This window comes from Astatotilapia calliptera, chromosome 3 (genome assembly GCF_964374335.1).
Source record: "Astatotilapia calliptera chromosome 3, fAstCal68.1, whole genome shotgun sequence".
NCBI lineage: Eukaryota > Metazoa > Chordata > Actinopteri > Cichliformes > Cichlidae > Astatotilapia > Astatotilapia calliptera.
In genome coordinates this window covers 41,304,268-41,320,528 of record NC_137424.1, presented here as the reverse complement: position 1 = coordinate 41,320,528, position 16,261 = coordinate 41,304,268, and the positions used below count along the sequence as shown (strand labels likewise).

Here is a 16,261-nt window from a genome sequence, read left to right as displayed (position 1 = left end):
AGGCCTCGAGAGGGAGTCGACAAAATGCTGGGTCAAACCGACGCAGGGGACAATAGAGGTAAACTAGAAAGTGCATTTTCTGAAGAAACTGCAGTGTGAATGCTTGAATCTGAATGTATGCATTGAAATGAAATAATTACTGAATTTAAGTTAAAAATTTTGAATGAGATAAAAAAAAAACAACCCGAATTTAACCTGAAAACAAAAGTGCTGAACTGCTAAAAGCTGAAGGTTACACAGAAGAAGAAGTTGGAAAAAAGCTGAAAATGTTTTAATTGTAAATTAGAAAAACCTAAGAAACGAGAAAAGAACATTTAGAGTCAGAAAACATCTGAAAGAATATTAAAAGGTCATATTCTTTGAATCACTGAATGACTCAAATGTGATCCCTCCACTTGGACCCACACAGTTTAAAAAGTTTACATCTCTGAGCTTTGAAAGACAAGATGTTGGAAAAAGAACAACGATGGCGACGTTTTGAGGGTAAAATGATGGCTTTAACACTGTGGACACAGCAGCAGTTGAAAGAGAAGTGTTTAAGATTAATTTTGGCAGAGTGAGAGAGAGAGCTCGTTAAGCAGGCAGGTGTGAGCCTGGTTGCTATAGTGACCGCACCCAATGGCTCCATACACACGCACACAGACATGCACCTCACTTTTGCTGCTTAAAATGAACAGAAAAGTCAGGCCGAAACAAATCGTTCCCAAATGAAAAGTAAAAGTCGTATTGACAAAATTCTTTCACTGTGAGCGACAGCAATGTCTAGTCTACCTAATTCTCAGTTTTCATGTCTGTGGAGTTTATTATATGCACGTGGTGACAGTGGAAAGACACCATGCTCTTCTGATTTTCAAACGAACCTTCTGAGCCATTTTAACATTAGAGTCTATGGAAGAGTTTGAGGGAGGAGGCTGTGCATTGGTGACATTTATGAAAGAACCATAACACCTAGTACAATAGTAAACACATTGGATGAAAGAGGACAGCCATGGCTACGTTTTGAGGGTAAAATCATACCTGTAGAGCAAACGCTGCGGACACAGCAGCAGTTTTAAAAAAGATTTTAAGATTATTTTTTTTGCTCCTCTCACTCTAGCAGTTGAGCTGCCTCACTCTAGCCCCAACATTCCGTCCCATACACACCCATTATAAACTCTGAAACGGGTGAAAAAACATCATGAAACTTAAACTGGAACTGAAGAAAAAGTATAATAGATATTGAAAAGATAAATACAAGTTGAATAGTTGAATGTCTTGTCTTCGTTTTAAAGTTTGAATGGTGGCTCTATGTGAACGTATGTTGAAGTAGTAAGAGTTTAAAAATGAGTAAGTTGAATGAGAATTTGAAGGGTCTCCCCATTGAAATACATGGGAAATTTTTGTTGAATAAAGTTGAATAAAATTAAAAATATAAATGTTAAAAATGAGAAAAGTAGAAGCAGTCATGTCCAAAAGAATAGGAATCTAATGGTGTTTGAATGGTTTTTCTAAGTTGAACGGTTTTGAAGGAGATAGATTACAAAAAACGTACGGAATAGATAATAATAAAATAGAATAAAGATTCGAATAACAATACTGTGAATGCTTTTCAAGCATTCACACTAATAATAAAGATTAGAAGAACAATACTGTGAATGCTTTTCAAGCATTCACACTAATAAAATAGAATAAAGATTAGAAGAACAATACTGTGAATGCTTTTCAAGCATTCACACTAACTAGAAAGTGCATTTTCTGAAGAAACTGCAGTGTGAATGCTTGAATCTGAATGTAAGCACTGAAATGAATTAATTGCTGAATTTTGAGTTAAAAATATTGAATGAGATAAAAAAAAAAAAACGAATTTAACCTGAAAACAAAGGTGCTGAACTGCTAAAAGCTGAAGGTTACACAGAAGAAGGAGTTGGAAAAAAACTGAAAATGTTTTAAATGTAAATTAGAAAACCCTAAGAAATGAGAAAAGAACATTTAGAGTCAGAAAACATCTGAATGAATATTAAAAGGTCATATTCTTTGAATCACTGAATGACTCAAATGTGATCCCTCCACTTTGATCCACACAGTTTAAAAAGTTTAAATGCCTGAGCTTTGAAAGATACGGTGTTGGAAAGAGAACAATAATGGCGACAATTTGAGGGTAAAATGATGGCTGTAACACTGTGGACACAGCAGCAGTTGAAAGAGAAGTGCTTAAGATGAATCTTGGTACAGTGGCAGGCAGAGCTCGTTAAGCAGGCAGGTGTGAGCCTGGTTGCTATAGTGACCGCACCCAATGGCTCCATACACACGTACACAGACATGCGCCTCACTTTTGCTGCTTAAAATGAACAGAAAAGTCAGGCCGAAACAAATCGCTCCCAAATGAAAAGTATAGGTCGTATTGACGAAATTCTTTCACCGTGAGCGGCAGCAATGTCCACTCTACCTAATTCTCAGTTTTCATGCCTGTGGAGTTTATTATATGGACGTGGTGACAGTGTAAAAACACCATGCTCTTCTGATTTTCAAACCAACCTTCTGAGCCGTTTTAACATTAGAGTCTATGGAAGAGTTGGAGGGAGGAGGCTGTGCATTGGTGACATTTATGAAAGAACCGTAACACCTAGGACAATAGTAAACACATTGGATGAAAGAGGACAGCCATGGCTACGTTTTGAGGGTAAAATCATACCTGTAGAGCAAACGCTGTGGACACAGCAGCAGTTTTAAAAAAGATTTTAAGATTAATTTTTTTGCTCCTCTCACTCTAGCAGTTGAGCTGCCTCACTCTAGCCCCAACATTCCGTCCCATACACACCCATTATAAACTCTGAAACGGGTGAAAAAACATCATGAAACTTAAACTGGAACTGAAGAAAAAGTATAATAGATATTGAAAAGATAAATACAAGTTGAATAGTTGAATGTCGTGTCTTCGTTTTAAAGTTTGAATGGTGGCTCTATGTGAACGTATGTTGAAGTAGTAAGAGTTTAAAAATGAGTAAGTTGAATGAGAATTTGAAGGGTCTCCCCATTGAAATACATGGGAAATTTTTGTTGAATAAAGTTGAATAAAATTAAAAATATAAATGTTAAAAATGAGAAAAATAGAAGCAATGTTGTCCAAAATAATAGGAATCTAACGATGTTTGAATGGTTTTTCTAAGTTGAACGGTTTTGAAGGAGTAGGCTTTCAAAAAACGTACGGAATACAGAATAAAATATAATAATAAAGATTAGAAGAACAATACTGTGAATGCTTTTCAAGCATTCACACTAATAATAATAAAGATTCGAATAACAATACTGTGAATGCTTTTCAAGCATTCACACTAATTACTGTTGGCCACATGTCGGCAAAGTTATGTGACATTAGTGACATTTGTACTAACTTGGTTTTAAAGCCTTTACTTTAAAATATACGCCGTTCAATAGCTGAGCTTAATCTTACAGAGAATGATCAAAGCTCATGTAGAAACAAACAAACTAATGAACAAAAGATTTTCTCCTTCATTTCTGTCAAACAAAGCTGTATGACATGTTTCCAGCTGTTAGTATCATGGTTGCTAAGTAACCTGGGCAGCGCGACGGAGGCTAGACCGTCCCATTTCACAAGCCTCGCACTTCCAGTCTTAGCGGTCTTTGAGTACGCGGCCCTTGAGGATCGTCGAGGCTGGGTACTTTAAGGCTGTAGACCCTGAATTGGGATACAGCCTATAAGTGCATGACACTGTACTCAAATGGCCTCCACAGTCACCAGATCTCAATCCAATAGAGCACCTTTTGGATGTGGTGGAAAAAGAGGTTCAAATCACCGATGTGCAGCAACTGTGTGATGCCGTCATCTTAACATGGACCAAAATCTCTGAGGAATGTTTCCAGGAGTTTCTTGACTCTGTGCCATGAAGAATTAAGAGAGCTCTGAAGGGGGTCCAACCCAGTACCCAATAAAGTGTCCGATAGTATCAAATGTGAGTAGATAAAGAAAATTCTGGCACTCTGAGGAATAAAAACAACCCTTCACTACACTTAATAAAGGGCAAGAAGACAGACTCGTTAAAGCAATAAACCGTTATCAGCACAGATGAGGGCTGGTGGGTTTTTTCTTTTCTATATTCCTCAAGAATTGGCACTCTATATGTCCTTTAAAATGTTGTAGTTAAGCTCTCTATTACTTTGTATTGTATTACTTTGTATGATACATAAGAACCAATAGTTTTAACTGAGTGTAGCGCTGGAAGCAAGCCAGAGTACTTGGAATAAAAGGACTCTCAACAGGCCTGTTAAGTAGGAATGTATTCATTTCTACTAGTGCAATGAACATAGACCTAATTAATATACAGTTGTGTGTAGAAACCCCACATTTCCACAGTGCAAACAAAGCCTTAATAAGAAATGCTCAGACTCTGAATACATAAACGTGGTCGCTCCATGATTAGAATATAAGGACATGACACAAAGGACAAGCATCTTGCGTGTGAGGCATAATGAAAATAAAATGTTGATATGAATTTTTCATGGAGGGACCTGTGACAATTGCCTACGTGTGCACTTTCCGACTCCTATACATTATTCAAAGAGAGTTTATTTTTGAGTTTCACTCCAGAAAAAGTAGAATCCAGTATAATTTGTGAATAAAATAATGATATAATTACATATGAATAAGTCAAAGATTTTTTTAAAAAGTCTTTTTTTTTTTGGTCACAGGAATCCAAAACATGAGTTGAGATGCTCTTTGTGGCTCTTGGTTAGCGTCTCTTAAAGCTCACAGAGATGAACATAGATTACAGCTGAGTATACAGGGGATATCTGCTCAATGGATTAATGGATCTTAAATCTTTAGATATTTGGAGAAGATTTACCATGCGAGAAAAGCTTAAATTATTCTGTTTTGTAAACCAGAAGAGAGCAGATGTGAGCTTTCAGCAACTGAACATGAAAAAAAGAAAACGCTTAAAAAAATGCATAATAAACCTGAAAGGAATGATGGTAATTATCATTAAACATTGATGTTCATAATTTTTTTAATGCCACATCTCTACCAGCAAATTCACTCATATTAAATAACTTTAATTATCCAATGGATCTGCCTGTAGTTATAGTTTTCTAGCTGCAAAAAGTAGAGAGATGACAATTTATGTGAAAGAAAAGAGAGAATCTCCAATTCTGTTACAGTCTCACACTGACACTTCTGCCATCTCCACTGTTCCCACCATCTGTATTTCTGTGGAAACACAGGAAAGGTAATTTTTAGCCAGAACTTTTGGCAAAGATAGAAATGTTTAATTAGCGGCGCACAACAGATGCAGCCGTGACACGAGAGAGAGACTGCACCGCTTCTCAATTTATGAATGTTTTCTGCTGGTTAGTAGCAAGTGTTACGTGCAACATTTATTTGGTCTTGAGCTTCATAAAAGGTGTCCATAAATGTGTATGTATATCCAGTCATCATCTAGGTAGCTCATTGTTCCATAGCAGCAATACAAAGAGAGCTTTCTTGACTGAACTTGAACGTTTTGAATACACAGTGGGTCTTTTTTGGACAAATCTTTTGCTCTGGCTTCAGTCGTAATCACGGAGGTCACCATATTAAAAGGTGTTAAAAGCTACTGCCCTATTCTCATTTTGACAAAACATAAATTATAGTAATGCTTTATCTAAGTGCAGCATTTGATACTATGGATAATAAAATAATTTTTGGCAGACTTGTAAATGAGGTGTTTTCTGGTTTAATCCTCAGAGCACATCTTTCAGGTATGAGATACATTGTAGCCATTTATATTTAAAAAAAATCTGATTTATATCAATTTCAATTCAACTCAGTTTTATTGCTATAGAACCAAATGACAGCAACAGTTGCCATAATGTGCTTTATGTTCTAAGGTCAAGAGCCTGCAATAATATAGAAAAATCCCAGCAATCAGATGACTGTCTATGAGCAAGCATCACATCACATATCAGAATGTGACCGGGACATGTGGAGTCCCACAGGGTTCGATTCTCGGGCCACTACTTTTTATTCGACACTCTCCGGCAACCTAATTATTTACTTACTTATCACCTGCACAACTCCTGTGTAACACAAACTTATAATCAGCCAATCACATGGCAGGAACTCAGTGCATGTAGGCATATTCAAGACAGCCTGCTGAAGTTCGAACTGAGTGTCAAAATGGGGAAGAAAGGTGACTTACGGTAAGTAACTTTGAATGTAGCACTAGTGTTGGTGCCAACGATGCTAGTTTGAATATTTCAGAAACTGCTGATCTACTGACATGTTCTTGCTCAGAACAGTACCTCTGAACATACAATATATCAAACCTTAAGGTAGATGGGCTAGAGTAGAAGGAAACTGAGGCTACAATTCACACAACTTCACCAAAATTGGACAAGAGAAAACTGAAAAAACCTTGCCTGATCTGATGAGTCTCGACTTCTGCTGCGACATTCAGGTGGTTGGGACAGAGGGTGGTGTAAACAACATGAAAGCATGTATCCATTCTGCCTTGTATCAACAGTTCAGGCCATGTTCAGGTAATGTAGTGGTGTGAGGGGTATTTTGGGACCCTTAGCACCAACTTAGCATCATTTAAACACCACAGCCTACCTGAGCATTGTTGCTGACCTTGTCCACCTGTTTATGACCACAGTGTACCCATCATTTGGTGGATGCTTCCAGCTGGATAACACACGATGTCACATAGTTTTTGTAGTTGTTGTTGTTTTTTTAAGCTATTTAAGGTGCACTAAAAATACTCGGGTCTTTCAGCACCCATAAGCACTATAGACCCATAAACTTAAATGAGAGTCAGAGTTAGTTAATGACATAAATTATTGTATTTTTCTCACTTTGACTGCAAAGACAAAAGTCCAAGTTATATATTTTGGCGATTTAGGGCCAAGCAACATCATATTGATAACCAAATCAATATGCTTTAGAGGGATTTTCTCCAGTCTCCCTAAAATATCTTTAGATATCTACAGCTCTGTCAGAAAGCTGCTGCAAGAGCTGTAACAAGAACCAAGAGAACTGAGCACAATACTGATGTTTACACTGACTCCCAGTGAAGACATTGAGAGAGCTGCTACTTGTTTATAGGTCACTCAATAATCTCAGGCATACATACAATTCAGACAATCCCTAGACGAATTTATACCCAGGAGGACACACAGATCTTTAAGAAGCAGTCAGCTGGTATAACCTAAAGACACATCAGAACACACTAAAGATGCTTTCAACCACTTCCTCCACAGATGGATCCATCTTTCTGATAATCAGTGATTAATACAAACCAACTTCAGTTCTATTATCTGCATGTTCAGTTCCATTAGTGCGCTTTTATTTATTTTGGTTAGCATTTGAATCACTTCTCATTTATATTTATTGTATTCTATTTGAATCACCTATATGTTATTGCTAAAAATTGATTCTGTTTTGAATGTGGTCATGAGATTATGATCTCTTGCATCATCATGCTGATATTTTCTGTTTTCAGGCCTTTTTTCTTCTTAAAATATCAGAAAAAAAGATAACCCATAGAAACAAGCTAGCAAAATGTTAGTCCAGGATCAGTCCAAGAACAAATTAACCACTTAATGTCTATGAAAACGCTAAACATGAATGTGCAACTTCACTAAATGTTTTAGCACATTTATTTATATTTTTATGCTGTACATTAATTTGACATTTGGTGGCGGCCCCCTGCAAAGTTTAAAAATGGCATGGCACATAATCTTAGGCTTCAAAAACACTGCCAGTGGGGCTACAGTTCGGTTACAGTTGTAACAGTTACAGTGGTACAAAAACTGCTAGAACCATAAAAGCAACTACAAATAAATAAAGGTACCTAACACTTTGGCCTGTGTGCCACAGCCAGCTAATATTGTATCGTACTTCTATTTAAAACCATTACCGACTTGTGCACACCAAATCAGCTTTTTGTGCACCAACATGTATGATTGTATTGGCAGTGCTGTACATATCCAGGAGTAATGTTGTCCTGTAAGGCCACGATTCCCTGGAGCCCCCTGGTGGACTGCCATGGTGCTGCAGGTGGGGAGCAATAATAACGAACATTTAGCTTTGACATTACATTTATATAAATATGTAACTGTAGTATTTATTTCTATAAAAGTGAATTACAACTGGTAAGAGGAGGTGGCTAATTTGTGATATTACTCATTACACACATTGTCCAAAAAACTTTGCATATGACTGCGTAGAATTAGCAGCCTTTGCTGTTTTGTTTTGGGGTTTTTTTAAATAAATTTATCCAAAAAATATATTACTTTCACTTGTATTTTGATTAGAGAAAGATTTATTATTGGTTGGCCCCATGGGATTTTCTATTTTTTAAGTGGCCCGCAGCACTATTGACTTTCGGAATGGCCGCTGTAAGGTAGCAGCAGGCTCCTGCCTGTAAAAGTAAAAGTATAGTTGCAAATTCTTTGGCAAGGCTTTAGCTGGAAAAAAAGACATTGCATAAGCATTTGGAAATGTTTCCAGAAACTTCTGGGTTTGATAGCGGAACATATTTACGTAACTTTCTCTAGCTTTCAAACAGTGGTATATAAATCTTAATTTGTAGTGCTTGGGTCAGCGCCATGGCCAGCTGAGGTTTGCGTGACCTTTGCAGTCTCCTGCACCTGTTTTGCACATACCCATGTGCATCACCATCTCCATATATATACAAGTTCAAAAGCTCAGGTCAAACTGTGATCATCGCTCATGAAAGCAACTTGTTCTCTTTTCATTAATACTGTGTAGTCTTTCAGAAATGATCATGATACTTTATGTAATTTCCCCCTCATGTCTCCTCCTGTCAGTCATTGTTCTTGTTAGTGCGACCAGTCTTGTTCAGGACAGAGTTGAGTTCATTCAGCAGATTTGGAGGGAGTATAGCTTCCCCACCCAGAGCAGGTCTTTTATTGACCGTCTTACAGCCGCTTTGAGGGAGAACAGGCAAAGGCATGGGTTGCATGTGTCTGGAAGAAGATGGTGACGGGAGCCGTAGAGGCAGGCAAACATCCACTGAAGTTCTTCTGCTTGGGATTGCTGGGGGTTTGAATGGTTCATTGGACTTTGGAGCACCTATGGTGTTGGACTTTGGAACAGCTATGGGGTTGGATTTTGGAGCACCCATGGTACTGGACTTTGGAGCACCTATGGTGTTGGACTTGAAGTGGGGACTAGGATCCTTGGCGGGCCTCCATTCTCCATCTCCAAGAGAAACCCTCCTTTCGGTTGTCTATAGGTAAACATGGCAGATATAGATGTAGTGAAATCACAGACTCTTCAATCTTATAATCACTCATAGCATGATGCATGATGACAAGAATAAAACTAAAGCTAAATAAAAAGCTAAAGCTAAATAAAACTAAAGTTTTTCACAGTCTATCAGATAGGCCCGTGTTGGTGTTGTTTCTGTATCATCATAATAATGTTGGTCCAGGATGAACATGACAACTGACCAATCATCTGATATCTTAGGGATGTGGTGTTATTAGGTGTATGGTGACTGGTCTGCAGGAATACTGATCCTGGACTAATATTTTTTCTCTGATGTAGGAGCAACACCAACACAAGGATATGAGATTGTGTGTTTTCTGCTCTGTGGCAGGTGGTGTGAGCTCCAGACTACCTGTGACCATGAACTAAGCAGTAAAAGAAAAATGGAAGCATGGTCTGATGGCAAACATAGCCATATTTTGAAACTCTTGAAAAACTAATAATAATACTAATATTAATATTGATCGATTACTTTCCAACCTAACCATGGCAGCAAATAAGAGCTATAAAGAAAAAACCATCAGTTCTCAGCCTCCTAGTAGATACACCTATGGTATAAATGTGAAAATCCAACGTAACTTCTTTTGTGAGTTATTACATTCACAAGATTTTCAGAAAACATGACCTCTGACCTTGGGATCAGGGTCAGAGGACCTTGAGGTCGATGTTACAGAGATTTGAAGTCATCTGAGTTTTTTAGTAGATGCACCTTTGGTATCAATTTGAAAATCCTACATTCCCTCATTCTTGTGTTCACAAAGCCGCGCTGCCAACCACAACAATACCCCCCATCAGCCTTTTATGGCTGAGGGGTAAAAAAACATTGAGTTCCTCACCTGTTTGCTAGAGTTGAGGTTCTGAGGCAGCACCTTGCTCCCTTCAGTTAGAGCTCCACCTCTGGTGGATTTGTGATCTGCCATTTCTTTTGAGTTGGTGGATGCATGAAGGTCAGAACCATACTGAAGGCACAAGGCAGACATCATGGAAACGGGTTATATATCATTTAAAACAACATTATTTTCATTTATTGTCTTTGTATGCTCTGTAAGGTCCAGCTCTGCATGTATGAGACCTGTGCAGTAAAATGGAGTAGATGAGGAATAACATGAATGAATAGACTAATGATGACTCCAAGACGCACTAAAAACTGGATGTCTGCCCTTGACTGTGTGAGAATGAAGGAAGGAAAGAAAAGAGAAACAGAACTGTCAGCAACAATATTTGTTTTTGAAAGTATGAATAATTAATAAAAAGCATGATATTGCTCCTTAGTCTAAAATATCTACGTGCCGGTTCAGTTTTCAGTCAGATTGAGACAAGCATCCTTAATAATGAGGGGAAGTCAAAGAATGATGATACTCTGTTCCAGTACAGCTGTCTGGCTGCGCTCTGATCTCCAGCTAAACTTTCTCTTTAACAATGTCCCCTTTTAAATCACCGTGACCCCCCCCCCCCTCCCCCAACGTGTAAAACCGTCTCTCTTAAACAAATCCTTATTTCATCAATGCCAGGACCTGTCCTTGGACCTTTACACCCTCCCCCAACTCTCGAACACCCGCCATCACCCATTCTACCTTGCTTCAGAATGAGGTCCTCCATCGCCAGTTGCTATGGAAACTGTTGGAGCACAATGCTCGCTAACAGGTAAGGTAAGGGAAATCAAGAACAAGTGCTTTCCGTCGACTTTCTCATCTGCACTTTCTCTCTGCCCTTCCCACAAGTCCCGCGTCCTTCCCTCAAGCCTCGGCGTTGGAAGCTGACAATCCTGATATTTAGCAGATTTGGGAAGAGAATTCTAATATTTTTAGCCGGCTCCGGTCTGCTATAGATTTAGTTGTTGCAGAGCAAAGAGCTTCTGCAAAGAGCGAGGAGGAGGGGGAAAGTCCACTGAAATAAACACCTTGAAACACTTAGAAACAACAGACAAAAATTGCCTTCCCCTTTAGATCAATCTCTCCCCGACAGTGTTGCCCTTTTTACTTTCTAACCCAAACTAAGGCACTAAAAGGCTTTTACAGTAAGCACCTGTGATAAACAACACTTTGCTGCAGACGGGTTCCCATAAAGGGAGACAGCCAAAGTGCTAATACAGATGAAATGTGCTGAGCATACAATACAGAGCTGGCAAATCTTCCTTCGATCTTTCAGTTAAGGACGAGTGTGAAGTTCAACTTTGGTCTTTTACTTGAAAATGAGCAAAAAATAGACACCAGTGTTGAGTCTAATGAGAAAATAAGACGCCGTTTCTCTTGGAGGGGGGCAGAAATGACTGCGAGAGTGAAAATTAATACAGGATTATGACACGTGCGTAGCTGTTCTCCCCTTGGTTTGCTTTGCCCTGCATTATTTATGTCATATGTGCTGTGTCAGCGACTGACAGCGACAACACTTAGCTCTATCTGCAGGCTAAGTACCACAATGTGATTGTTACAGTCGCCTTGACCTTATTCTCACAGCTTTTCCACATAAAGTGATTTATGTTATTGCTGAGTGACCTCGAAAACTTTACAGTTCTCTCCCCTGTTTATGTATTTTTGTCTGCCTCACCGTACAATGGAAAAGGATGATTGGGAGAAAAACATATGATTTATCATATCTCCTTGTTCTGAGATATGGATTGTAAAAAAAAAGATGATTTATTCTGTCTGTATTTGAGGGTATTTTTCATCCAAATATGGAAGAGAAAAGGAGGAGGATATGTCCACAGCGTGCATGTCACATTCACTGATATTTTTGGCTCACGACACTGCAATAAAAGGCTTAGAGAGGGATGCACATAGTTCTCCTGCAGTCCTGCAGCTACGCCGCACACTTCAGCGTCTACTCATTAAATTGCCTTATCGAGCGTCTGCATGAGAGAATTCCTCGCTCCTGTTTTAACTTCCTCTCTAGTTGCGCGTCATCTTACCTTCATCCTGATGATGTCTGTCACCCAGTTGACCTGCGTCTCCCTCTTGTCGCAGCAGAAATGCCTGAGGAGGAGAAAGCTTGGTCACATCAGTCGCTGATTTCCACCTCATTATTTTCACACCCATTTTAATCAGGTAGCTGGACTTGGTGAGTCACAGCAGTGGACACAGTTTCTTCTGAGGGGATCACCGAATAAAAAAATAAATAAAAGACTGCGCCATAGCTGCACCTTTGATTCTGTAAATCGGCATTAATAAAGTCTATATAAGCAGCAACGATTAGTTTTGTGAGAAATAATCTTGGATGAAGGTTTAAAGTAATACCTGGCATGCACTGTACTCCAGGTTTGCTATTATTAAAAGAGAAATAAAACATACAGTACTGTGAAAAACTGGTTTCTCAGTTTTTGCATATTTGTCACACTTACATGTTTCAGATCATCAATCAAAACTTAACATTGGACAAACATAACCAGAGTAAACACAAACATGTTTAAAAGGTTAAAAGTTATCCAACCCTACCCGGCCCTTTGTGTGAAAACATAATTGCCCCCTAAGCCTAATAACTGGTTGTGCAAGAACTGCAATCAAGTGTTTGTGATAACTGACACTGAGTCTTTTACATCACTGTGGAGGAATTCTGGCCCACTCATCATTACAGAATTGCTTTGAGTCACATTGGTGGATTTTCAACCATGAACGGCCTGTTTTAGGTCAGGCCAAAGCATCTCAATCTGATTTGAGTCCAGACTTTGAGGTTTGGAGCGGTCTAGTCAATGTTTCTTTGACCCATTCAGAGTCGTCCTGAAGCAGCAAAGCAGCCCCAGACCGTGTCACACTACCACCACAATGTTTGACTGCTGTATGATGAGTTTTTTTCTAAAATGCTGTGTTAGTTTTATTCCACATGTAACAGGACTTAGCCCCTCCAAAAAGTTCACCTTTTGTCTCATCAGTCCACAGAATATTTTACCAAAAGTCTCTGAGATCATCAAGAGGGTTTTTTGGTAAATGTGAAACAAGCCTTTGAGTTCTTTTTGATCACCAATGATTTTCTCCTTGTTCTCTCCCATGGATGCCATTTTTGCCCAATCGCTTTTCTTATTGATGAATCATGAACTCTGACCTCAGCAGGTCTGACAATAGTCAGCCGTGGGTGTGGCTACTGAAACTGACCTCAGCTTTCCAAAAATTGTCGTAATCCCAATAAATTAACGATTTAACAAGCTCCATTGGTATTATGGGGCCTTACCCCCCTGCCCCTAAAAACTGAACTCTTTATTTAAAAACTGAATTTAGTACTTACTCTGGTTACCTTTTGCGAATGTTTAATGATATGAAACAAATAAGGGTGACAAATATGCAAAAAACAAAGACAATCAAAGGAATGGAGAAAATACTTTTTCACAGCACTGTAACAAAGTCATGTGGCCACACATATATAGGATGTTACTCTTGGCATTCAACTGCTGCATTCACGCTGATAAAACTACAGCAGAAAGTTTTGTGAGGGACTAATTAACATGAAGGTTAAAGCAGAAGTGTGTGTTTCACCACATCCACAGATAAAATTAACATCAAATAAAATTCACTGAATTAATGTGCAATCACTGTAATTTTGTATCTTCTGCAGGACTGTAATATAATATTTGAATTATTTTGACTATAGCTTGGCTGAATACTCGATTATGTGAAAATCCATATTCCCCATATAATGAAGGCTTTAAATTCAACATATAATCAGCACTGGGTAATAATCACTCGTACCTAAACCTTAACTTATAGCTCGTGGATGGAAGTGCACCAACAAAAACTCTGAAACTGGGGATTTCTGAAGCACACACCCATATCAGGTTACTAACAACTCACTTTTAATCATTACTTCATGTTCATATTTTCGATTCTAGGACATCAAACGTGCACTTTTTTTGTCTAAATGTGATGGACCTTTGTCGAATGTTTCAAAGAACCGCTCGTTTCCTTCTTTACTTGCTAAAAGACCTACTGGCATGTAAGCTAGTCAAAGTTAGTCAAATAAAAATGTGAAAAATTATGTTTCTTGTAGCAATAACGAATTAATTTTCTTACGTTCTTCCACTACTGAAAGCAGTACCAATAACACTGGAGTGTATCGATGCCCCAGTTAAGACCTGAAGCCTGTTTAACACCAGGTTTTCGGTAAACATCCCTAGCCCCATGTCTACTGATTCTACATGTTAATACCTGCTTACAGAGATGAGTTTGACAGACAGCTATGAAAAGATGAACTAGAAGCTAGCACGTTGACTTAATGTTACTGGTAGTTGCTAACAGTTAGAGGACATTACTCGTTTCATGTCTCTTTTTTGTGATCAGGATAATTATGCTTCATTTCCTCACCGAGGTTTTAAACGCTGACATGCTTTGACATTAAGGGAATGAAGAACACTTGCTTAAATCTTTCAGGAGCTTATAGGGTCACCTGACTTTGCTGGCATCACATCACAGGTATTAAAAAAAATGTAAAAAATCTGATGAAATTAATAAATAAAGTGTGATTCTAACTATTAGATTCTTTCTGTTTTGGAGAGAGTTTAAAGCAGAAAAGGGTCAAACGTACAACGACGACTCATAGAACGTCAATGTGTTACTCACAATTGTTGCTTATCAGTGCAGATGGTGAAGCCCCAGCTGTGAAAAGAGGGAAGAGACAGTTCAGACTTGGAAATTTGGATTCTGCAAATCTAAATTTGCAATTTCCTGCATACTGGTATAATTCAAAAACAGGGTTCACAAGTTTCTCTAAAAGAAACGGTGAACGTTCAAAAATCCCACTTCACATAAACAACTTTAAACAACTTGAGAAAGTACTGTAAAGATAGTAGAAGGTCAAAACCTTTTCACGAACATCCAAAGAGGAAAGAGAGTTCCCAGCAAACACTGGGTGCCAAACAGTGGAATTAATTAAGCTAATTAGTGCAGTTTCAGCCCACATGTTTATGCATGAGCAGACATCAATATGCTCTGGGCCAAACTGTACAATACACAGAGCACACGCTGTTCACCTATAAGCCTTAAAGTATATTTTGTTAGGAGGGCTGCAAAAGACAGAACTTCTGACATGCTGGAGCGGTGAGCGAATCTGCTGGGGGTAAAAACAGATGATCGCATGAACACGGTTTACTGCGCCAAGCTGCGGTATTAGCTAAAAGGAACGACCCTCTTCCCACACTCCACCATTTCCATGCACTCAAAAGCCTATCGATACATGGACACGTGTGCGCTTCGGTGTAAATTAACCTGCGCGGGGGTAACATAAGGTGAAAAGACCACCTTCCTAGAGAATGCGCTTTCCTCAAAAACCTTTGCAGCAGCAGCTGAAAAGAAGCAGAAAAGTAGGGAGAAGAACAAAGCGAAGAGGGGTTGGAGAGAGCCAGCAGCCTGGAGCACCACTCCTGTGAGTGAGGGCAGCAGATCCAGCCCAGCAGTAGGCCGCTCACAAATAGACCTCAACCTAATGAGGTACTGGAGCGCTGCCTCTTCCTAACCCTCTCACTACGACTCTCTCCATTCTCCTCAGCACTCTGTCTTTATTTCTTTATTCGCTGTATGACTTCTCCCACAGCCCACTCAACAGTATATGATACCAGCCTGCATCTTTCTGCATCTCTCCCTCTTTTCCCTCATCTCTCCGTCTCCCACTCCTGCTCTCTTATCCGGGTTTCCTCGCCCTGAAGGACTTCGTAATGCAGACAATCGTTGTCTGGGGTCATTTCTCACTTTTTTTTTGTTCGACTCGACAGTCCGACACGGGGAAAATTATGAGGAATTATAATCGCGCGATGTGAAATATAGAATAAATGTCCTCTTTGTTTGACCAACAAGAAATGCTGGCATGTGTCATCAATTCCAATAACAGAGGATCATTAAAATAAAACAGTGGCGGCAATGTTTTTCTACTTGCGGGAACAGAGTTTAATAATTTGTATTTGTTAAAACGCAATTACATTTAATCAATTTCATTACAGTGAAAAATAAGATGGGGTCAGGAGGGTCTTGGGCATGGATGTCAAACATAAGGCCTGAGGGCCAGAAATGGCCTGGG

General features: G+C 39.0%; 1 protein-coding gene across 2 annotated transcripts in view; it reads right to left on the bottom strand.

Moving 5' to 3' along the window:
• Positions 1-7,614: 7,614 nt before the first annotated feature.
• arap2 (ArfGAP with RhoGAP domain, ankyrin repeat and PH domain 2) overlaps positions 7,615-16,261 on the bottom strand; it is a 168,931-nt gene continuing 160,284 nt past the window's right edge. For both annotated transcript variants that reach the window (XM_026162146.2, XM_080290822.1), the window contains exons 30-33: positions 14,812-14,847; positions 12,177-12,240; positions 10,105-10,227; positions 7,615-9,227 (exon numbers count right to left, since the gene is read on the bottom strand). In XM_026162146.2, the coding sequence (XP_026017931.2) occupies positions 8,802-9,227; positions 10,105-10,227; positions 12,177-12,240; positions 14,812-14,847 (649 nt within the window). In that variant the 3' untranslated portion in view covers positions 7,615-8,801. The remainder of the gene's footprint in view (positions 9,228-10,104; positions 10,228-12,176; positions 12,241-14,811; positions 14,848-16,261) is intronic.